This window comes from Maylandia zebra, linkage group LG19 (assembly GCF_041146795.1).
Source record: "Maylandia zebra isolate NMK-2024a linkage group LG19, Mzebra_GT3a, whole genome shotgun sequence".
Taxonomy (NCBI): Eukaryota; Metazoa; Chordata; class Actinopteri; order Cichliformes; family Cichlidae; genus Maylandia; species Maylandia zebra.
Genome location: NC_135185.1, coordinates 5,133,337 through 5,156,625, shown reverse-complemented (window position 1 = coordinate 5,156,625; position 23,289 = coordinate 5,133,337). Strand labels below are relative to the sequence as shown.

Genomic DNA, 23,289 nt, shown 5'->3' with positions numbered 1-23,289 from the left:
AAGAAAATGAAGTGCTAGAGTAGCAATATAACATCAAGTTTACACACATTAAAGTTAGGAGGTATTTTAAAAGTAGGGTGGAAGTTAGAGAGATTTGGGATCTCAAGTGCATCCCTTTGTTTACAAAGTAACTGAGTAATGCATTCCAGTGATCATCAGACAGTAACACAGCATGCTGAGATGGAGGAAAGAACAATAATGAAAGTAATGCTCTTATTAGTATCCAATAATTATTACAATTTATTCATTATAAGAATCAAAAGGGTTTATGGAAATATTTATGATGGACCACAAAACCCATGGAATCACAGTCATTCGGTTGTTTGATGGGTGTTTCGTAGGCCATGAGATTGATTGTTTATCCACAGTGAATGAGAAACAATTTTTGAGTGACTTGATTGAGTTTGGCAAAGCAGTGATTGTTAAAAGAATTAACAAGGCACACAATGTTATCATCATCTGAAGAAGCTGAAGAAATATAAATAAAACTTGAATATAAGAGAATCATCACTAAAGCATGTGGCATAGATTGTTTTGAGAGCATTTTTAAGCCTCACTGAAAAACAACATGCATGGCGACTTGTTCAGTTAGGCAAAACAATTATTCCAAGGCATGACTAAAAGAGTGCCAGCAGCTCCTCCCAGTCTAACTAAACAATAAATAAAAACAATACAACACTCTGTCTGTGTCTGGCTGAGGGATTTCCATCCTTCTCTCTTCATTTTTCAGTTTTTCATGTGTTTGTAGAGACTGGTAGTGTCCCACAGTATCAGAAAGCCTTCATACACAATCCAGTTTTGGCCGATTACACAAACAACTGACAAATTCTAAATCTCTTTTATTTTGTTTATATTGAAAGATGCACAACTCAGATACGAGTACATCAGTCTTTCTAGCTGCATTGGTAGACACAATAGTATGACATGTTGTCTCTGAGATGGTGAGCTCAGCTTCAGAACTCCATCAGATGTGTGTATGGTCCATTGGTGTCAAGCTTCAGCACTTGTCTGTTACCATAGGTCCCGTGTTTTACTGTCACTTCAGCGCTGCTCTCAGCTACAGCAGCATTCAGCTCCTTCTCACACAGAGCAACGAATGCGCTGTACAGTCGCAGCCCATCCTCCTTGCTGATGTTGTTGTGGTACTGCATGCCTCTGCCTTTGGCCTTTCCTCCCAGCGTGGCCTGAGGGACAATCAGCAAACTCCCGGGAAGGTCCAACACTGACACCATCTTCCCAGAATCCGACTCGCTCAGCCGCAGGTTCAACAGCGTGGACACTGGACAGAGCGAGGACACAACTTTTTTTTATCATCTGTGGAGGGATTCACAGGGAAGCAGGGGTTCACTATTTAGAACAAAGAAAAAAGTAAAAAATTCACTGACCCATCTTGAGTAGGATGTCATCTGTGGCTCCTTTGAAGAAGCAGATGTAGATCACCATCCCTCTTTTAATCTGAGAGTACAGATAAAAGCAGAAATGTTAAATACAGTAAAAATTATGTCCTTTCTCCAAGATGTTGCATCATGTGCAACACATATAAAGTCAAAATAAGAAAAGGTCTGACACACACATCCGTGAATCAATATATACATTACTTTGTATTTCTGAACTAGTAATTGATATTGATTTTGTCAATATTTACTTAATGTCTTTGTTTTATATTGATAGCTTTTTAAGCATATTATCAGTATTGCTAGCACTGATTGGTTTATGTCTGCAAAGCAGTGATAGAGAATGCGTCTCTCACCTGGACAAACTGAGCTTCGGAGTGTTCATCTGCTGGTTTCACCTGCAGCCTGGCCTGCAAACACTGCTGCAGTACCGTCCGGGCCACCGGATTGCAGCCTTTCTCCGTCATTACTGCCAGGCTTTAACTCCTGTCTCCTTTGTTTATACGTCTTAACAATCTCCACTTTTCAAAACAGTGCTTTAGCGTCCAGGAGAAACTGCTTAACATGTATAATATTAACTAACCGTCTCTCCCTAAAAGCGCTAAACCTCTCTAACACCTGAGAGAAATGAATGAGAAAAAAATGTGACCCATTTAACCCACTTCCGTGTCGACATTGGCTGTAACTGTTCAGAAATGTTCACGACTGCGCGCTACTTTCGCATACCGTCCTTACCTACTTGCCTTTTTCCTCTGTGTCGTCTTTAAACGGACTTTTCAGCACCTTTCACCACTCAGAGAATTAGTTCGGAGTTTCAGGATCAAAATAGGTGAGAAAAAATAAAGAATAAAATTTTTTTTTAATCCCCTGTTGTTGATACGTGTTTTTTTAATGTAAATTTTTAAGTGTTTCATAATATATATATATATTTAAAGACCTGTCCCTCCATAGGGTATCAGGTTACTGTATGAAAATAACATATTTTCATCTGTGTATCTTTTTTTTCTGTAATTGTTGAAATCTCCCATTCATTCACTGCTTTGCTTTATGCTGCCCTCTGCTGTTCAAACTATTTATGAATTTATAAGTGCTGTTTATTCCTTAATGTGAACATCATCAGTGAAGCAGCAGTCTTACAGAAACTTATCAACATCTACATTAAAGACTGTAGAGATATGGCCACCTGTCTTTGACTCTCAGCACGATCTTGCTGGAAGAGTGGGAGGAGAGGCTAATGCATATCCCAAGGTAACTCCAGACACCTTTGTGCAGAGATTATTCTGCAAGGCATCGCTAGTACTCCATGGAGGAGCCACATGCATCGAAATAAAGAATTCTGTCTCTGAATAATGAATTGTACAATAAATTATGCCTTTGTACATTCATTTACAAATACGTTTTTAAATAATTTTATTTATTCAGACATTACTAAATGAATTTATTATTTAACAATTTAATTTAAAATAAAAACTATTTTTATAAAAATGTTATTAAAAATGATATATATATATATATATATATATATATATATATATATATATATATATATATATATATGTATGTGTGTGTGTGTGTGTGTGTGTGTATTATATATATTACACAGAGAGAGAGAGAGAACACAGAACTTCAGTAGTAACTTTAACCCAACAATTATTCAGCTTAAGCAGTATTTATTTCTTTTTATTCCTATAAATTCCAGTCTTACGTGAATTCACTATTTGACTTCAGTTTTTGTGTTAAACTCCAGAGAGGTTTTCTTCTGTGAAATTAAGCCAAGAGAAACAAGATCTGAAAAAAAAGAAAAGATTTATACATAAAAACATTTGTTGATGACTGAATTACAGGCAAGGATATGCCCAAAGGTTTAGTTCCTCTGGATGTTTCCAAGGAAAATTGTTTTGTCACTCATCCAAGTGACTTCTCCAGTGTCACAGATGAGTGATGAAACATTTCTCCCACTGAAAACCATTGTGTCCAGCTGAATTCAATCAGTTTTTTCAGGTGAGTTGTTAGATACTGTGCTCATGAGGACAGTGGGTTTCAACTTGCAGCACACCACACAGTTGCCATATTTAATGAAAGATCAAAACACTTAATTGAGCAGAATTAAGTCCAAATGTAACACCTCACACGATGACACATCACACATGACCCAGCATTGTTCTAAGAATGCAAACTTTCTTATTAGAAGTTACCACAGCTGCCAGAAAGGGACACGTTTCTGAATGATCTTAATCAGTAGTCACTGCTCTCTCTCTTGCTGCACGGACAATGTAACGTCTATGATAAGCGCCAAGGTTTGTGTCCTAGTCAGAATTAAGCCATCCTTTGCTTCCAGGTTAGGGAAAAGTGGAACAGGAGATATTCAAATACAGCTGCTGGTGAGTTCTACAAAAACAAAATACAGTTTATAAAAACACTTGCAGGTGAATCACCACTGATTTATCAGTGACATTCATTTACTCAAAAACTACTGATCAGTGGATAACTGGAATTTATAGTTTATAATAAATGGAACTAAATATGCCAGATGTGCTGTGATGCTTGTGTGATTTTTAACAGAACCCTACAAAACTTTACACTACTCGTGCTACTTTACCAAAACGCTTGATGGCTAAGTGTGCAGTTCCTGCTGTAAATCGATTCACTCTTAAGATTCAGAAATCTAAGTGATAAGAGGCCGGAAATGTGTGCACTCGCTTATTAACGTAAATCAGTAGTTTCTAAATGCACCTAAATCCCCTGTGTATGGAAATCTTGATTCTGTTCATCTGGACGTACCTTTTTAAGTGGGAAAAACATCCATCCACAAAAGGTACGTCCAGATGAACAAAATCATCTTTTTGGGGTTAAACCAATAGTGTCACTGCCCTCTGCTAAGACTGAAGTCATTGCCGACCTTACTTTTCTCAATACTAAACTTTGTAATTTTATTTTAGCTTAAATGTAAACAACAGCACCAAAAAACAAACTTCTTAAAATGTCTTTTTTTCGTTTCTTTTTTCCTCAAAATAAATTGTGACCGGGCTTATTGGCTGAGGTGGTGGAGCAAAACAGCGACACGTTAAGTGTGATTGCTCAAGTTCCTGTATGAACCGAACAACTCTGAAAATCCGAGGAAAAGCTGAGTGTATTTTCTTTAAAGCTCCGATGGAATTTGATGGACTACCAGGACTTTATCACACAGGTATATGAAGAGTGGTATCACTAGAAAGTCTGCACACAATGTCTCACTTCATGGTTGCTCTTCACCAACCTCTGGTGTCACTTTGTAGTCACTTGTCTTATTATTGTCTTATTTGTTGCTTTTTAGGGTTTGTGAGCACAAGCAGAGGTTTTTGCTTGGGAAGTAACCGTGACCTCTTTTTGAGAGGCTTCTCTAACGTTTAATGGTCGTGAAATATGTCAAACTTTTCTCCTCTACTTTAACAGTTGAGAGCATTTTGAACACAGTGGACAAAAGGCGCGCATTGAGGATTTTGAACTATGGCGTTTCAGTGTTGTCGCTGCCTCGGATTCGTGGACACAGATCCTTATTCACTTAGCTGCTGTTTACAGTTTAAAAGTCTTCATCAGAACAAGCACTTATAGTTGTACTTTTCTCCTCAATGTCTTTGAAAAGTAAGAGCTGATAAACCAAATCCACTAAATGCACTTTCATCTTTAAGTTTGGTATAGTAATCTGTCTTAATCTATTTTGTGTTTGATTTATTATATGGGGAAAAGTCCTGTCAGCCATGTACTGAGAGGGCTGTGGTCGTCCATTCATCCTGTTCTAATAAATGCAAATCTCAGGAGCACCTTTAGATCTGTTCAGTTTTATTCATATAGCACCAGTTAACAGTCAACAAATCCTGTCTCAAGTAACTTTATATTGTAAGGTAAAGACCCTACAGTGTTAATGTAGGACAAGTGTTCACTCCAATTCATTGATGAAGTGAATGCAAGTCAGTAATCAAAGGTGAGTTTTTGGCCATAACTGACTACATATGTATAGCATATCATGGGCCGGTGTCCTGCAGGTTTTTGATATTATCAAATGATCAGTTCATTACCAGGCTTCTGGAGAACTTTAAGACATGTTGAGGACGTCATTTAGCCATTTAAATCAGCTGTGTTGTATCATGGACACATCTAAAACCTGCAGGACACTGGCCCTCACAAAAAAAAATCTTAAAATGTACTTGCAGAACCAGGACATTACCTGGACATTTTCTATTTTTCTACAGATTCCTTTTTACAGTGTAAAGCAACACAGCTGTTTCCTCCAATAACTGATGGACTTTTTGCATATCGTAACATAAATATTCATACACTCAATACACTCAAAAAACAAGCATGAACCTTTCTGAGCATGGTTTTGTGTCTCTGCTTATAATTTGGTTACTAAGACAATAATGATCCTGACATGTGCTGTGTTCTCAGTCGGTGCCCATATAACACTTTTAAATATCTTATCATCAAGTACCTGCATCCTGCTGGAGAACTGTACGTAAAACACACAAACACACCAGTGAACACAGCTGCTGAACATCTGTATCTTCATAAACTCTGTTATCTTGTACCCGTCTCTGCATCTGTGTTCCAGTCTGGGATTTTGTCCCTCCTGCTCCCCCATCCAACACCTCCACTCCAAAGTAAGTTTCTGTGGTGCTTTGTGTCATGGACCCCGCCATATTAGTCAGAGGTCCCTTTACTACAGTTCGGAGTCGCGGACCTTCAGTAATAGTAATAAATCACACAGCAATAGTACATTCACGTTGTTGTAAAAAGCATGATAATATATTAAGTAATCCAAAGTATTCAGAATACGTTACTCTCATTGAGTAACGTAACGGAATACGTTACAGAATACATTTTGGGGCATGTATTCTGTATTCTGTAATGGAATACATTTTAAAAGTAACCTTCCCAACACTGTAAATGAACATTTGTTTTTTAAATTAATTTTTTTAATTATTTGACTATATATGAATATAGTGCTTGTGTATAAATACACAAACAATACACATATGCTTTCATGCTTTCAATTGTGTAATTTAAGTGATCTAGGTAGCTCTGTTTTACACTGAAAAAAATATGTTGTTGGATTTACTTAATTCAATGGTGGACATTTGTTGCACACAGATGTTTTGCTTTGGCAGCAACTTAAACAATTGAGTTAAATTAACACAATTTATTCATGTTCAATAAACCTGTGCAATTTGTGTTGATAAAATGTGACTTAAACATGTTTTGATGAAGTAATTTGAGCTCTTGAAATATTTTAATCCTTCACAATTTTCTCACTTTATCCCAACACCATTCAATAACTTTTACCCAATACTACTTGGTCACTTAAATACTACATGTTATCTTCAAATTACATTTTGCTATTATATTCTAGTATCAAATACACAATTTTCAAACGGAGGCCTTATAACAGATTATATTGTTCTCTTCCAAGATGGTTGCTGGCATCCACCAGTAACCTTTCAAAACAAAATGTCTAATTTCACTGCATTGACAGTAGGTAAAGAATTAAACTGACATTACTCCACTACTGAATCTATATAAACCAACAGTTAAATAATGTCAGTTCTTCCGTGTTCTCTGGAATCAATCACAGCAAAGAAATTAGACTCTTTCTTTTGAAAAATGTTGGGAAAGAACAATACAAAACATTCTATTTAAGGCCTCTGACGTCAAGATTCAGTTAAACAACAATTATAACTAAACAATTTGAGGTAATGTTAGTTTCCATTAACATTAAATTAGGTTACTGAATTGGCAAACACCTTCCTATTAACATTACCCATTTTACCCCAATAACTAAAGAAATTAGCACTTGCATGTCAAAACCTTTATTCAAGAGATGCAAAAATAACATTGATACAGTGACTGTCAAAAATTACGGCACTGATCATACTGTGACATCTTGGTTCAAAACAGCAAGCTTAGAAATATTCAACGTTCCTTACTTCAACTGAATGAAACTGAAAATACCATTTCACACGGCCCATATGGGATATTTAGACTGCATAACTGTTCATGCTACATCTCTTCACTAGTAAAAGAAAGAAAAAATACAAAGAGAAATTTAAAAATGCTGCCAAACAGACAGAGAACTTGTACAGAGCAAAAGGAAAAACAAACAACAACAACAACAAAAAAACGGCTCGTCCTCATGGCAGTTGCAGTGTATATAAAAATGAACCCTGCGATCTGTTCCTGGAATTGAGCTTCAAAAATGCAGCAGAACAAGTGTGAGATTTAAATGTCTTCTCACCTAGAGCTGGTCACCTCACATGCATAACAGTGAGCTTCGTTGCAGGAGCAGTTTTGTCTTAGTTGTGAGCTTTTCTTGAGAGCTGAGTTGCTTCCAACTCCATTACCACCCTTTGAATCACCTCAAAAGTGTAGCAGAGTTGTGATGGGTAACTCATATTGAAGGAATAAAAAAGGTCCAAACAGCATGGCTACTGCAAAGGTCACGTTATCCAGATCTTGAAGAACTACTATACCCTCGATGATGATGCCAACGTCAGAAAAGTCATTGCCTGGTGCATCCTCTGGAGACAGATGTTCATTGTGGTTTTCTCAATCTGTGCAGTGGCCTCAGTCAAGTCCTGGTTAAACACAAAACATTTCTTTAAGATTCCTTTTTAAACTCATCTCTTTTGAATCTACCAGTTCTAATGTTAGAGTAATTTAAACCAATGCAAGCAACATAGTAAATAGCTATAGCCAAAGAGTGGCCTGCCATGCTGCCATTCATGGTCTAACAGAGTTTCTAAGAGAGGGTGAAAAACATAATTTCAAATGCTTTACATTAGTTTTTCTTAGAAAGACACCGGCCCATCAGAAATCCAGGTTTTGTCACTCAGAAGATGTTAGAATTTAGACTTTCAGCCCCACAATTTGGTTAGCTGTTGGTCTTTTTTTTTTTCAAACAAAAGCTAATGTAAATATTGGTGGGATTTTCCTTTGTTCACTAGAATGACAAATTTAAAGTTTTTTCACACTGATGTGACCCCTAATACAGGGGTGGGGCCTCAAGGGCCGGCGGCTGAGTTCACTACCAGGCCTCATGTGAACTTCAAATTATTAAAGAGGACTACTGGTCCTAACTGGTCCAATGAGGATCAAGTGGATAACTAAATGCATTTTAAAATGTTGCAAAGCCACAATCTACTCATAAAACACTCACCATGAACTCCTGCACCAAGATGTTGCAATTGTCTTTCACACAGATGCGGAGCACTTTGATGAGACTCCCTTTGAGCATTAATGTCATCCTAAAGTATTATAACAAAGAAAACAGATATTTGTGAACTTTTCAGTAGCACAGAAGAAAATGATCCCAGACCAAAACTTAAACCAGTCAACATGCAACACCAGCATCTACAAAGCAATATCAAAAGTTCCTGTTTGACATCAACTTTATGGATATATAGTTTCCAGAACATTTATTTTTAAAAAAAAAGATAAATTTTTCTCAGTGGGCCAGTAAATGCATGACGAAAATTATGGCATCCTTTTAGTGGAATCATTACTCACAGGTAATAGTTGACTGTTTCAATGGATGCAGCATAAAAATCTTTTACTGACCTAATGCAATACATATACACTTTGTAGTTAAAGAATTTTAAAGTTCTTACTGTCATCATGGCAGCTACATCCTTTAGCTTTGTGCCCTGTTCCCCCGATCACTTTGCAAACACTTTCAGCAGACTGTCAGAGAGAAACTCAGCTCCGTCAGAAACCTGTAAAGGCATGGTTGGGATGCACTGGAATGCTGCATTTCATCTGAAATGACATAAAATTATTTTGAAATAACAGCAGGCACTGTGCTTGGTTAATAATCAGTAATGTTTTGTTGAATAAAAACTGTGTTTCCAGATCTTATGGGATTAAAAAAATCCAAAGATGTTTATTTCTGATTTGCAACCCAAGAACCCACAAGTTACAACCTCATTTTAGTTCAAGTGTGCATTAATGTGAGTCCAGTAATCACCTTTCTGACAATACATACAGGTATAAGTCAAACCTATGGCAGATTTTGGATTTCTCAGTTGTATTAATAGGGTGGTCTATTTGAGTATGCATGCACCTAATAATTATAAAAAACCTATTATAATTAAGTTACAGAAACCTTAAGCGAAAATAGAATATACTTTCTTACCATAACACCTTGAACCCACAATCCATCAGCTGACTCCTGGTGAAATGCAGAATAGATGTGGTCTCTCAATGTGCATCAACAAAAACAAAAACAAAAACAAAAGGACAGCAGGTGAGGGCAGGAGGGGTAGGGATGTAAGCTAGCATAATACCGCTGATGATATTAGCTAAAGCTGTTCAATGTCCAAAATCTCACTAACACCACGGTGCAGTAAATACACAATGTAACTGAAGAGTCAGTTGACAAATCTATTCACACAGAAAACCAAATTATGTTATGAGTGCCTCGTAATTAGGTTTAATGTGATATTACGGCTCTTGTGCCAAAGACAAATTCAAATGAAAAAGCGCCAATTCTTTGATAACAGATAAAACAGCAAATAAGCTAACGGCTCTTTTTTAGCATGTTACATGGCGGCACTTTAGACGTTTAACTACATTTGGCTGAAATATGGTAAATATTAATTCAAAAAATCAAGACATACCAAAAAACGTAGAGTTGGCTGCTCGACTTGACTGAGATGGATGCATTTTTTAAACCACGATCCAAAGCCCGCGAGATGAAATCACACGTGGTTTCACGAGATTTAACGTTGCTATCTTATTGACTTACTTCACCTGAACATGATATAAACAATTTAATACACCCTTTCTGCATATCATGTAGTTTTTACACTATATAGTTACATTTATCTTTAAAACATGAGGCAATTGTGTTAAATACATGCAAGATGCTTACATAAATCCAAGAGATGGCCAGTCCCTTTTTTTCAGTGTAGAAGTTCAGTTCATGCTAGAAATGTGTTTTGGAGTTTGTACGTGTTTTGTCTCTAGGGGCCACCGCATATATTTATATATAAACATATATAAATAAAACCACTTTTTTTTACATTAGTAATTCCTTTTGTACATAATTTGATATTATTTTTAATAATAAATTAATTAAAGCAACAAAACAACCTGAAGAGCCGGTTCGGAGCCGAAAGAGCTGGCTCTTTTTAGTGAGCCGAACCGAAAGAGCCGGTTCTCTAAAAACAGCCGGAAATCCCATCACTAGCAGGCAGGCAGAAGTGGTGGACCCAAAATGCAGGACTCTGAAAACGCAGCTTTATTGCTGGACAAACTCTTCGTAAAATAAAAGCCGCAAAACCGAGACTCTAAACAGAGGTGCTGGAGGACTGGACATAACAAACACACAGCAAGTTGAAGGTAACCGACGTTAACGACGCGACAACAATAACTAACTGACAGGGACTAAAATACACTGGCAGGCACATGAGGAAACGAGGAACAGGTGGGCACACAGCTGGGACTCAATAGGCAAGACAAGACAAGGGAGTAAAGCAGAATACACTCACATGAGACAAGACCTTCAAAGTAAAACAGGAAATCCTCAACATGAACTCAGGGACACAAACAGGGCACAAGGGGAGGACACAGAATACCAAAATAAGAATAAACTAGAACAGAAGACAATAATCATACTAAACACAAAACGCTGGGTCAACGACCCAGCACCGTGACACCATACCTTGGTTACATTTTTGAGTTGAAAGCAGCTGAGTTGCACCTTGCACCTGAGGATGAAAAAAATGTCACAAAGTGGTGAGTAGCCTTATCCCTCACTAATGAGTCGAGAGTGAGACTGCCGGACAACACTGGAGCATTGCAGTACATGTCAGTTTTCAATGTGGAGGAAACTCTAAAGCACAACAAGAGCCCTGGAGAAATAGAAAAAAATTGCTAACCTCCTTGGCTTCTCCCATGAAGCGATAGATAAGAGTGTCCACCAATGGCATGCTATCCATCTGGAATGAGACAAAAAATTTCTGGAGTGAGTTTTGGAAGTACAGGGATGCAGCTGATATCAACCCGTTTCAAGAACTTGCAAAGGCTGATGTGTCTGTATTGTCCTTGCCACACTCAAATGCTGAAGTTGAGAGAGTATTCAGCCAGATGAGTGTGGTAAAAAGCAAACAAAAAACACCAGCTGCCTGATAACGAGATGAGATGATGAGATAGCCTTTATTTGTCAGTTGCAGGTCTTTTGCCCACAACCGAGATGACAGACCTTGCCGACCGTACATAGAATACACCAACATCACATTGGGGAGACAGGTCAGGCCAGGTAGCGAGGAAAAAAAACATTGAAATGTGTAACACAAAAGGATAATACAGGAATGCACAGATATCAACACACCATAGCACAATAAACACAGACAAGCAACATGGGAAAGCGTTCCAGTGTGTACATCTGATCTGGGACCGCTGCAATCTTCGACTGCGCCTCCAGCTGACCCGATGTCCACATCAGAGGGGAGGTAAGCATTGGAGGTGGCGTTGGATCCGGGGTAGGGAGGGTGATGCGTCAGTGAGTGCTTATCAGTATCAGTATATGTGTTTGCGTGTCCATAGTTCAGCTGAGACAGTGTCCTTCGCCCTGCCAGGCTAAGTAAACAGTCTTCCAGCCAACCCAGGTGGCCTTGTAGGGAATGGGAAGGAACAGTCTAAACACAGTCATTATCAGGGAGTTTTTGTTCGGCTCCAGCCTTGAGCTCACAGCTGGCGCCAAAGGGGTAGCCGGATTATGATGGTAATTTTTCTTTTGCAACAACTCATGAGAATTTCAAAGCTGTTCTTTAACACTCCGACACTGGTCTCTCAATCTCCCGTTGGAGAACCGTGAGATTCCCATGATGGTATCAAACTTGCGTTCCGTGGTGTTGTCATTCTTTTGCTCAGAGAGCCGATTCTGAGAACTCACAACTGCAGTGAGCTGTTCTGCGAGGTGTTATTCTGAGTATTCACAGCAGCTGTAAGCGTCTCCAAGGTCTTAACCATGCTGCTTTCAATGAGCCTGTTCTGAGAAGTCGCGCCTCGTCCCATCGTTTCAATCCCAGCGGGCAGCCTTGGGGGGGTTTGAACAGCTCGTTCCGCTGTCTTAATTCTCCGATAAGCCAGGGCCAAGCCAGCTCCGATCAGGAAGAACCCTGTTATCATGGTTTCGAATAGATAGATATCTTCAGCGTCCTCGATCGACAGTCCCGCCAGGCACACGATCCTCCATTTCTGCCACCCGTCCATCGGGTACCCGGCAGGGGAAGTCCCTCCAGGGCACTCGGGCTCTCCCGAGCCCAGACTTCTCGTTGAGAAAAGGGTGTCAATAGCATTCAGAGACCAGTTGATCAAATCCATAATTCTCTTTAGGTTTTAGAAACAGACTGTGAGAGTGTGTTCCAGGGAAAGTAATACAAAAAACATGAGACTAGACAAGGACATAAGCAGGGAAGATAAGGGAGAGGAGAGGAGAAAAAGTGCATCCGCCTCCTCCGAGAGCCAAATACAATAATGTTTTGCAGCTTTTTGGCACATCAGCTGCTTACTCATTTAAATCAAGTGCTGCAGTTGCTGAACATGAGATGAAAATGAGGATGACCTACTCTTTCTGTGAGCCAGCACAGCCTGTGTGTGTGTGTGTGGAGGGATGTCTGAAAAAACAAAACAAAGCAATCAGCCTGAATTAGGACCAGACTAATCTTTTTTTCACATTGACACTGTTTATTTCTACTGTCTGTTTTTGGTCCATTTAGATTGCTAATGTAGTTTGTTAACAAAATGATGGTTAAAAACTTTTACCCTTAGTCTTGTGTGGTTTAAAACTACTTAAAAAGCGTGCCTATTTCGGGTCACTTTTGCCAGTCCCAAGCCCGAATAAAGGAGGAGGGTTGGAATTAAGATAAATGTAACTTGTAGTTCTAAATATATTCTAAATGCATTTAGGGTGTTTTTTACTCACTTTATGTCTTTTCCACGATGTTATTTCTCTTTCCTACAGCGTAGTTTACAAGCATGACCAATTATGCAAATTAGGCGATGGCATCACTTCTAGCGACTTCTAGAACAGCCTATAGTGATTTTCCATAATGAGGAGTTGACATTACTGCCCCAGTGCAAGATGTACATCATGTATTTGGAGCTGCTACCTGCAGTGTTCATTCTCTGTCTTGCCTCTTGAGAGGTCAGCTCAGCTAAAGGTTTGCTTGCAGCTATGGTGGCAATGATCAAAAGTGTGAGGGCTTAATTTACAAGAGCTGTGTGCCTATGAATGGCAAGTGTAGGTGTGTTTTCTCTTTCCAGTGCTCTTTTACAAATGGAATGCAGCAGCCCTGTGAACCTCTGTGTCCTGTGATGTGCTGCTTCATTAACCAGATTCAGGATGTGCATTTATCTGATAGACTGTTCGTCTGCTTTGCTGACAGCCAGGTATAAAGCTTTACATAAACAGATACACTGCCACTGGATTTTGGAGGCCATTTCCCTAGCATAAAGTACCAAAGGTCTCTCATTGCCTCAGTGTGTGAGACCACATACCACCAGGGAATGGCAGCCTTATTTAAAGGGTTTATATGAGTGATATCATCACAAACCCAGAGGGTTCATACGAGAGGCTGATCCAAAAGCAGACTCAAGAGCTGACTTACTTTTTGATCAAGCTTTATTTACACACCAAAACAAGGATTATCTGTACACGCGTGCACACACACACAAACACACACACATGGAGAGATTTCTGGCAAGCAGTTCTGAAACAGAGGAAAGACTGCAGTGAGCTAAGACTTTATTACAGAAGGTAGCCGTGGTTTGGGGGGTGCAGGACTGATCTGATTATGGTCAGAACCAGTCTGCTTGAGGAGAGGAGGGCTGTAGAGGCTGTGCAAAGGTTGGAGGTCGTTAAGTAGCGACATCATATTTTTTAGTTTGGCTGAAGAAGGGAGGCGTTGACTGGCATTCAGTGGGCACAACAGGGGAGGCCAGCAATTTAGATGGAGAGGAGTTCTCCAGAGAAGCAGGGCTAATCAGAGTAGGAATGTTAGGAAAGGAGAATGTATCCGGCTGTGGAGCGGCAGGGAGGTGGTTAAGGAGTGACCACATGTCTTCCTGAATGTCAGCGAAACCAATAGGCTCTTTTTGGTGTTGAAAGAATGTGGCAGAAGAGGTAAATGGTGTGGATAGAGACGTATATACAGGAGAAGCAGGGTTGGTCTGATTTAGGTGATGACCAGTGAGTGGAGAGGAGGGCTGCTGAGACTGCTCAGAAGTGAGGAGGGGGTCAAGCTGTTCCACCACTGACAGCAGTGCTTCATCAGTGTCACTGACAAAAGTGGCCTGGAGCTGGACGGGTGCAGCAGAGGAGGCCAGTGATGCAGATGGGGAGAAATCCACACGAGAAGCTGGGAGGACCGGATTTACTTGACACACAGGTGCATCAACTGTTGTCTGTGTGTTCTGCAGCTGCACACACGCTGACTGCTGATCAGGAAGGTTGGTAACAGCTGGCTGTCTCTGTGGCTGCTCAAGAGGCTCCTTCGCAACTGAATAGGAAGAAGATGGTTGTGTCTGAGCTGGCGTCACACAAAGCCTCTTGGCCTGTTGATCTTCCTGTTTAGGTTCAGATGCTGCACAAACAAACACAAACAAAAACACAGTAAGTCTTCTTTTGTTAACAGATTTCCGTCTTCTTTTCATCACATTTCACATGAAAAAATGTCGTAATTCCCAGAAATCTCCTCTCACCTGTGCTCGAGGTGCGATTTCGTGTTCTCTTCCTCTTTTTGCCCTAAAAACAAAAATATGAGAATTTTCATCAGTTGATCCAAACTCTGTGCACTGGTTGCTTCATAATTCAGTGCAGTGATGGGCACATGTATGAACTGCATGTTAGCACTTTGTGTTTGTGTGTTTTACGTACAGTTCTCCAGCAGGATGCAGGTACTGGATCATTTGTGGAATCCCGAGCACATTACGCTTGAAACACACACAAAAAAAAAAAAGAAAAAAAAAAGAAACACACAAAACACACAACAGATGATGAGAAAAGCTGGAATGCTGTGATCTATCCACTCGGTGGAAGAAGTGATCAGTGGGAGGAGAAGATGTGCATAAAACTACATTCATACATAGCTGGACTTTGATCTCCTGCGTTATTCTTTGGAATTATGTTTGCTAAACACCTGTTTTCCTCTTCATTCTGTTCCGGACCCTTTTGTTACCGCTCCACACACACACCCCTAGACCTCCTTCGTGAGGATGTAACAGTAGAGGAGCAGAGTCCATCATTACTGAGGCAGTCTCTCCTGCATGAAGTCCAGGTGCTGGTTTTCAGGTGTGTGTCTGATGCCACAAAGCTGACTCAGAACCGTAACACCCCACATCTATGAAACAGATGTGGGTGTGTTCTCATCTCTCAGAGGAGTCCAAATCGTCATCAAACAGACCTACGGACACACAAAAACATTTGAAAACATAAACAACCAGACAATCAGCAGTGATTTCATTATTATTCATATATTATTCATTATTTCCACATCATTTACTGTATATATCACAGCATTTGGGGCCTTTATAAGCACACTAAACATTACTAAACTGAATCAATTTCAGATTTTGTTTTTCATGATGTATATTTTATTAATAATTAAGTTTCATTAGCTGTATCTTTACCATACATTTGCTGCACAGGTGTATATACAGGTGCAATGAATGCTTAAATTGTACTGATTAGCACAATGCTAAGTTTCAGTATATTGGTGATTAGAAATGTCTTGTTAGTGGGAAAGTTTTTTATTCTTAAATGCAGACATCTCAAAGCTAAACCATGTATAAACAGATGGTGACAGAAGTCGCTGAAACTTGTAAATGAAACAAAGCCCATAAACTTTTAACACTTTTCAGTAAGTTCAATTCATGTTAAAAGGACGCCTCCTCCCTATGTAAGATGTGGATCATGATTTCCCTTTCTGTTCACACTATGCATAGGTTCTTGGATTCTACATTGCCCCTGTTTTTCTTTCTTTCTTTCTTTTGTTATTTCTCGTTTTTGTTTTTTTTATCTCTCTTTTTCGTCTGTTGCAATGCTCAACCGTATATATTTAGATGCTTGGATAACTAATGGTGCCTTATATGTTTTTATTGTTATAAAGTTAATGAATGAGAAGAAAACACATGACCCATTTAACCCACTTCCGTGTCAACGTTAACTGAAACTGTTCAGACATGTTCAGGACTGCGCGCTATTTTCGCATACCGTCCTTACCTACTTGCTCCCCCTCCCCGTCTATTTACTTGTAGTGTCGTCCTTAAATTGACTTTTCAGCACCTTTCACCACTCAGGATCAAAATAGGGGGGAAAAAATGAAGAATAAAATATAATTTTTAAAACCTGTGTTGTTGATACACGAGTTTCTTTCTTTTTAACGTACAGTTTTAAATGTTTCATATTAAATTTTAGAAAGCGCTTAGTTCTCACGGACTAACGATGGATAAACAAATCTCCCACCCGCCACGAGCATGCGCATTTTGCGCAACTATGACGCAAACATGCCTCGACTTGAGGGGCATCTAAACAGCTAAACATGGCCCTGTTCGCATACAGCAGACTGTCACATTTACTGAAAATATCAGTTTATAAATCTTCGGTTTTACGAACGGGGAGCGAAATAAAACATGGAGCTACGTGCTGTGTACAGTTTAAACGCTGCCAGGTAATGTTTTTCTGTGTTTCTCTTCGTACGACTTCAGTTAATGTAGCTCTCTGTTGGTGATAAGCTAAACGGAAACTCAACAACACGACCGGAAATAACATGTTCAGAATAAAAGCGACAATCGTAAAATATACTGAGGGAATTAAACAATCCGGAACACACCTTTATTTTAACACACACAAGAGTTAAAATGGTTTTACTTGATCAGATGTTGCTGTTCTCCTTTATGTAGCGTTCTAAACTTTAGCTGTAACACCCACATTTAGAACACGAAAAGATAATTTTGAAACTTTAAACCGGAAGTGGTTATTGATTTCATAAATACTTGACTGTTAATTATAGAACTATATATATATATATATATATATATATATATATATATATATATATATATATATATACTGTTACCTTAATACTATTAACAACCAATTACATATCGTGAACATGTTTCTAAGAATAGTAGCAAGCATAGTAATCCCACTCTGTGCACTCTCTATTATATATGGTATAAGGTTTGTTTATCCCAAAAGGTTAAATCTGTTCATCTGGACGTAGCGTTTTCAGTGAGAGAAACGTTATGTCACTTATTCAAGTGATTCAGCTGATTACAGGTTCCCCCAACCTTATGCTAGGGTGACCATACTTTGATTTCCAAAAAAGAGGACACTTGGCTCAGTCATGAAGAACTTGCTTAAAGAAATATATAAAATCGGCCCAGGCATTTTCACTAAAGAAGGAGAAACAGGAGAGGGAGGGGGAGAGAATGAGAGAAGAATCAGAATCAGAATACTTTATTGATCCCTGGGGGAAATTATTTTTTGTTACAGTGCTCCATTATAAACCAACATTAAGACAAAACAGACAATACGCTAACTAAGAATAGTACAATATATACATATATATGTGTTATACACATATACACATATATACACATATATACGTCACATAAGAAGAGGCAGCTGACAGTGTAAAGACGCAGAATAACTCCAGCTTTGTGTCTTTTTCCATTCTAGCTGAAGTACGGGACAAACTGTGTTCCTTTTCACCTTCATACGAAAAGTGTAATATTTTCTCTGAATACGGGACGATTAGTTTTTTTACGGGACGGTTGGCAACTCTACTAACTAACCTTATGAATAAAGTTCAACATCAGTAACATCATAGCACCCACCCAGATGTATAGAAACTCCATCATGCTAGCTAGTATGCAGTGTGAGTTATTATAACTGACTGTAAAAAGTCAGCACAACGAAAATAAACTACACCTAAACTTGGTTTACATCTGACCCAGATAGACTGCAGGTCGAAACTTCTTACCTGAAGTTCAGGGTCTCTCCTCCTCCTGCCTCCCGTTTTTCCCTCATCCACCTGCTGGCCTCTGTCGAAGCTCCGCCACAGCCACCACCAAACAACTGAGTTATTTTTACACATCGGCCAGCATCTGGCCAACCCACCACCTATTTATTGTTTATACCGTTACAAAAAAAACTCCATCGGCCCACCGGGCAGATGCCCAGTATGCCCGATGGCAAGTCCAGCTATGGTCGGTACGAGGGAAATTTCTTTTGCAGTTCGTTTAAAAGATGGACTTTGGGGTCTTTTTATAAGGTTGGGGAAACCTGCAGTCAGCTGAGACTGAAGAAGTCTTTTGGATGAGTGATGAAACGTTTCTCCCACTGAAAAATGCTATGTCCAGATGAATAGAATCAACCTTTTGGGATTTACTTACCTGCGTGCATCAAGAAAAGGTTTGTTTACATTTTATGTTCAGATCAAAGTCCATTTATCATAGACCACAGTGTCATCTGGGACTATCTGTAATTTCAGCGTTAATGTGTCTTTTGGTCTTTTAATCTCTCAAACACAAACTAAACTTTTGCGTTGTTTACATTATTTACTGGTTTGTTGTTTTACAGAGGTCAGTGGACAGTAAGGCATTGCAGGAGAGGCAGAGGCAGCAGATGGCCCGAGGTCTCCCCAAACAGAAGCCCATCCCAGGGGTCAAGCAAGTCATTGTTGTGGCTTCAGGAAAAGGTGGTGTTGGGAAGTCCACTACTGCAGGTGCTCAGTAAAACTCATACTAAACAATGGAAAATTCTCTCACCATCTTTTTTCTTCCAGAGCTATTTTATTTTTAAGAGGGTAAAATTGGTGCTTTTGAATGAATTCCTTTTTAGGTATGGCCTTGTTTGGAGTTTATAGAACAATGCCAAAAAAAAGGGAAGAAAAAAGGTTCTGAAATGGAAAAGTAATTGGTGAAGTAGATTTCATCTGCTATTGCAGTGTTTTCTGCTAAACGTTACTTAACAAGAAACCATTTTGAACGTAAGATCTTATACTTTTTACTTTGGCACTGATCATAAAAGATCTTTAAATAGAAAAATATTAAAAGAAAATCATGTTTCAGGTGGCCTAATGTTTGAACATTTTCAATGAGAAGTATTTGATTTGATTTGGTCTGTTTTTTCTCTCATGCCAGTGAATTTGGCTCTAGGATTAATGGCCAATGACATGGTAAGGAATCTGCTTTATCATTATATATTATATATTTTATATACTATATATGTATGTAATTTCAGCCAACAAAAAACAACACACATATGACAGTGAGCTGTTAGTCTGTCCTCCTCAGAGCTATACTGTATGACTTTTTCTCTCTCTTCCAGTCAAAGTCTGTGGGTCTGTTGGATGCCGATGTGTTTGGTCCATCGATTCCCAAACTTATGAACCTGAAAGGAAACCCAGAGCTCAGTGACAGTATGGCTAGTTCAATTCAGCTGAAGGTTTCTAAAATTCCAGTAAACATTTTATAACAGAAAAGTGTTTTTTTATTTCTTTTTTTTACATATCTTTCAGATAATCGGATGATCCCCCTGACCAACTATGGGGTTCCTTGGTGAGACTGTCATCAACATTACATCACAACCTTTTTGTTATACCCATAAATAGCCCTAAATCATGTCTATTATGTGACCTATTCTTCTGATTCACTTTCTTCTCTGCCAGCATGTCTATGGGTTTTCTGGTTGATGATGTGGCTCCGATAGTGTGGCGGGGGCTCATGGTGATGTCTGGTATAGAGAAACTGCTCAGACAGGTGAGACCAGTTTAGATTGCACTGTCAGTTTATTGAATTTAAAGGAAGCTGATGAAACATGTTTTGTGATTGTAGGTGGACTGGGGGTCGTTGGACTATTTGGTAGTGGACATGCCTCCTGGGACTGGAGACGTCCAGCTGTCGATCACCCAGAACATCCCCATAGCAGGTGGGTTTGTCACACATCACCTAATACAAATGATGTTTTCTAAACACATAACTTCACTTTTTAAAAGTATCCTCATTGCTGTAGCCCCCAGAAGTAAATAACACATGTTTAGTTCAAAGTTAAGTCGGGTCATGTGATGTTTGTCTTGTACAGGTGCGGTTATTGTGTCCACGCCGCAGGACATCGCTCTGCTGGATGCTCGCAGAGGAGCCGAGATGTTTAAGAAAGTGAACGTGCCGGTAATGTGTTGATGTGTGTGTCAGTGTATGCATAAACTATTGGATTCAGGTTGGGTCGATGAATACAACAGGAAGTGATATTTTCTTTCCTGCAGGTTCTGGGTCTGGTTCAGAACATGAGCGTCTTCCAGTGCCCCAAATGCAATCATGAGACCCACATCTTCGGCTCTGATGGGGCCCGACAGCTTGCAGACACTTTGGGAGTCACATTTTTAGGTTGGACCGTCACTTTCATTTAATTTGTTTTTAGTGATGTCCGAGGGTGCTCGAAGTAGTTTGCTGTCCGTATTAACCCTCGTATGCTCCAAGACATTAGGTGCAGTAAAAGTGGCATGCATAAAGTTGAGGGAACATATATATTTTATAGGAATTTTTTCATTCATGTTGTCATTCCTAAATTCTTTAGTGGGCTTTTGACAAAGTAAGACTCAGGAATCAGATTTTTCTTTTATCTGTTAAAAGCTAAGATTTATTTTTGGGCTTTTTACCTTTGTCAGACTCAAACCCGGGCCACCACATTTCAGTCGGAAGGAATATGGGTACCTCTTCAATCAGTCTGCTAAACTGGCACCCAAAAGCTATAGTTCATATAGATTACCAAGAGGAATGCAGCTTAGAGATTCACATTTACCACAGCAGCCTGACAGCATGAACTCAGCAGCACTCTCTGTATTCCCTGGGGCAAAGCTGTGGATAGTCCTAACACACATCGTACAATTTAACTTAATCATTTTCTTCGCCATCTTATTGATGGTGAACAAACCCCATATTTAAGTCATAGCACACAACTTTCATGGACCTGGCCTGTCACATGAGACAGTTTTATCCGCATCGTGGTAGATGTTTGTGTGACCTTGAAGATCTAACACTTGCTTTTTGCAAATGCCTCTAGTTGCTATGTTTTGACTGTTAGACTACTATAGAGTCCTAACCCAGACCTGTCTGGAAAGTGGCATTAATTTTGCAAAGAAAAAAAGCTTTTTGCCTCAACACCCCCATATCTGGAATGAACCGAGTGACTTGGATGTGTCTCATTGCCATCACAAGGATGATTTGACATTGGTTTTATGAACTATTTCATTTGAAAACAACAAAGTAAAGCTTTTGATTTTCTGTTTCTGAAAACATTGAAACCATTTTTGATTTCTTTTATATTTAACATGTGATTTCATGTATATGTGACTGTTTCCAGGTGACATCCCTCTTCACATAACCATCAGAGAGACATCAGACAGAGGACAGCCAGTGGTCATCTCTTCTCCCAACAGCCCTGAGGTCTCTGTTTGAATCTATTCTATTCTGTTTTGCTCTTCTTTTTTTCAAAAAAAGAAATATTTATTTATTGTTTTTATTCTACCCCACATTTCTCTCTTTCGTTTTCTCATTCTTATTTTATAAATGAACAAAATAGTATGAGTAAAACTTCAAACTTTATCGGTAAACCACTCACTGAAAGCAGATAACACAATACAACAAAAATATAATATTATGTCCTAGTTATTTATTCTTCAGCTTCAGTAGAAATCTGTTCATATACCTGCTCAGCTACACTGCAGCACTGAGGTGTAACTTGATTTTATTTTCACTGTCCAGGCAGCAGCATACAGGACGGTGGCGTCTGCTGTGGTCCAGAGACTACAGAAAGTCAGTAGTTGACAGACGCTTCAAGATGAAGTCAGCTGGGTGACGCATGAAGACGTTGAATGACACGTATACAGAACACAGACTAACGCACAAAGTCATCTGCTGTCCAAAACGCACAAAAGAATGTCGATTCTTATCCATGTTGTAACAGTATTTTTATTGTGTGTCCATGTAGTTCTCTGACAGCGTTTCATAAAACGGTCAGCTACACAACCCTAGTCTTAACCCTTTCTGATCTGCTCGCATGCTGTTGGCCATAAATGGCAGCACATTAGCTGGATGCCAGTAAAGTAAAGACAGTAATATAATAATTCCTTTGTCTTGTTTTCCTTTTCTTTTCCTGCAGAAAAAAAAGTGTTGAATATTATTGTATTAGATAATTGTCTGCATCATGATATACACAATGATTTAACAGTCAATTTGAATTTGTTTTTCTGGTGTGTTTTTGTCATTTTAGTGAGAAATCAAAGTAATAAAAACATCAAGGATTTTTGCCTCTATGAAGTATTGCTCTTATTTGTATACAGAGTAAAAGTGATAGATCCTGTACGAAAATGACCTTTTCATCTGCTTTATGCAGTTCCATGAATAACCAGCAGAGAGGGCTGTGTGCATTTAAATAAATGAATTACACATCAGGATGTGTAACCTGAAACATTTTGGTTTCTGGCTGCTCCTCTGTGATTTTCTTGGCTGTTATTCTGTGTTCATCTTTTCTCCACACAGGTCAGAAGTCTCCCTCGTCACACTGTCAGGGTTCACTCGATAAAGAGTTTGATGCCCAGGCAGTACTTACATCGAAACTAAAGCCATTTCTTTTGTGTGGCAAATAGGGACAATTTCTCTTGTGTGTCTGCAGAGGTGTTTTCAGGAGGTCGTATGTTTGCTTTTTGGACATTTTGTCTCTTTTTGGAGTTGTCCTTGTTTGCTCCTAGGTTGTTTTGTGTCTTCCCGGTGTTTGTGCCTGTCACTCTGAGATTGTTTTGTGTCTGTGCAGCGTCATTTTGTGTCTCCTGAGGATGTTGTATCTCTCAGGTTGTTG

General features: G+C 39.1%; 3 protein-coding genes and 1 long non-coding RNA gene across 6 annotated transcripts; 1 reads left to right on the top strand and 3 right to left on the bottom strand.

Annotated features, from left to right (window-relative positions):
* Positions 1-213: 213 nt before the first annotated feature.
* Positions 214-2,087, bottom strand: dtd2 (D-aminoacyl-tRNA deacylase 2). The gene is made up of 3 exons (XM_004554671.5): positions 1,751-2,087; positions 1,386-1,455; positions 214-1,279 (listed from the first exon to the last, which is right to left on the bottom strand). The coding sequence occupies exons 1-3, from the start codon at positions 1,859-1,861 to the stop codon at positions 954-956; spliced, it is 507 nt and encodes a 168-aa protein (XP_004554728.3). The 5' UTR covers positions 1,862-2,087; the 3' UTR covers positions 214-953.
* Positions 2,088-3,048: 961 nt separating this feature from the next.
* Positions 3,049-12,883, bottom strand: LOC106674642 (uncharacterized). 3 transcript variants are annotated; one of them, XR_013094578.1, is made up of 7 exons: positions 11,758-12,883; positions 11,306-11,365; positions 10,043-11,134; positions 9,559-9,594; positions 9,035-9,182; positions 8,584-8,671; positions 7,222-8,002 (listed from the first exon to the last, which is right to left on the bottom strand). XR_013094578.1 is itself a non-coding variant. In XM_076877614.1 (4 exons), the coding sequence occupies exons 1-4, from the start codon at positions 11,884-11,886 to the stop codon at positions 3,109-3,111; spliced, it is 309 nt and encodes a 102-aa protein (XP_076733729.1). In that variant the 5' UTR covers positions 11,887-12,883; the 3' UTR covers positions 3,049-3,108. The 3 variants fall into 3 exon arrangements, 1 of the variants encoding a protein (XP_076733729.1); XR_003025129.2 differs by having other exon boundaries at positions 9,559-11,134; XM_076877614.1 differs by lacking the exons at positions 7,222-8,002; positions 8,584-8,671; positions 9,035-9,182; positions 9,559-9,594 and adding an exon at positions 3,049-3,182 and having other exon boundaries at positions 11,089-11,134.
* Positions 12,884-14,056: 1,173 nt separating this feature from the next.
* LOC143414122 (uncharacterized) lies at positions 14,057-15,823 on the bottom strand. Its single transcript, XR_013094665.1, has 3 exons — positions 15,307-15,823; positions 15,132-15,174; positions 14,057-15,013 (listed from the first exon to the last, which is right to left on the bottom strand). It is a non-coding gene; the product is annotated as an uncharacterized LOC143414122 (long non-coding RNA).
* Positions 15,824-16,933: 1,110 nt separating this feature from the next.
* Positions 16,934-22,747, top strand: nubpl (nucleotide binding protein-like). The gene is made up of 11 exons (XM_004554670.3): positions 16,934-17,098; positions 19,015-19,159; positions 19,578-19,612; positions 19,765-19,855; positions 19,955-19,994; positions 20,105-20,195; positions 20,271-20,364; positions 20,518-20,603; positions 20,699-20,819; positions 21,796-21,878; positions 22,197-22,747. The coding sequence occupies exons 1-11, from the start codon at positions 16,970-16,972 to the stop codon at positions 22,257-22,259; spliced, it is 978 nt and encodes a 325-aa protein (XP_004554727.1). The 5' UTR covers positions 16,934-16,969; the 3' UTR covers positions 22,260-22,747.
* The last annotated feature ends 542 nt before the right edge of the window (positions 22,748-23,289 follow it).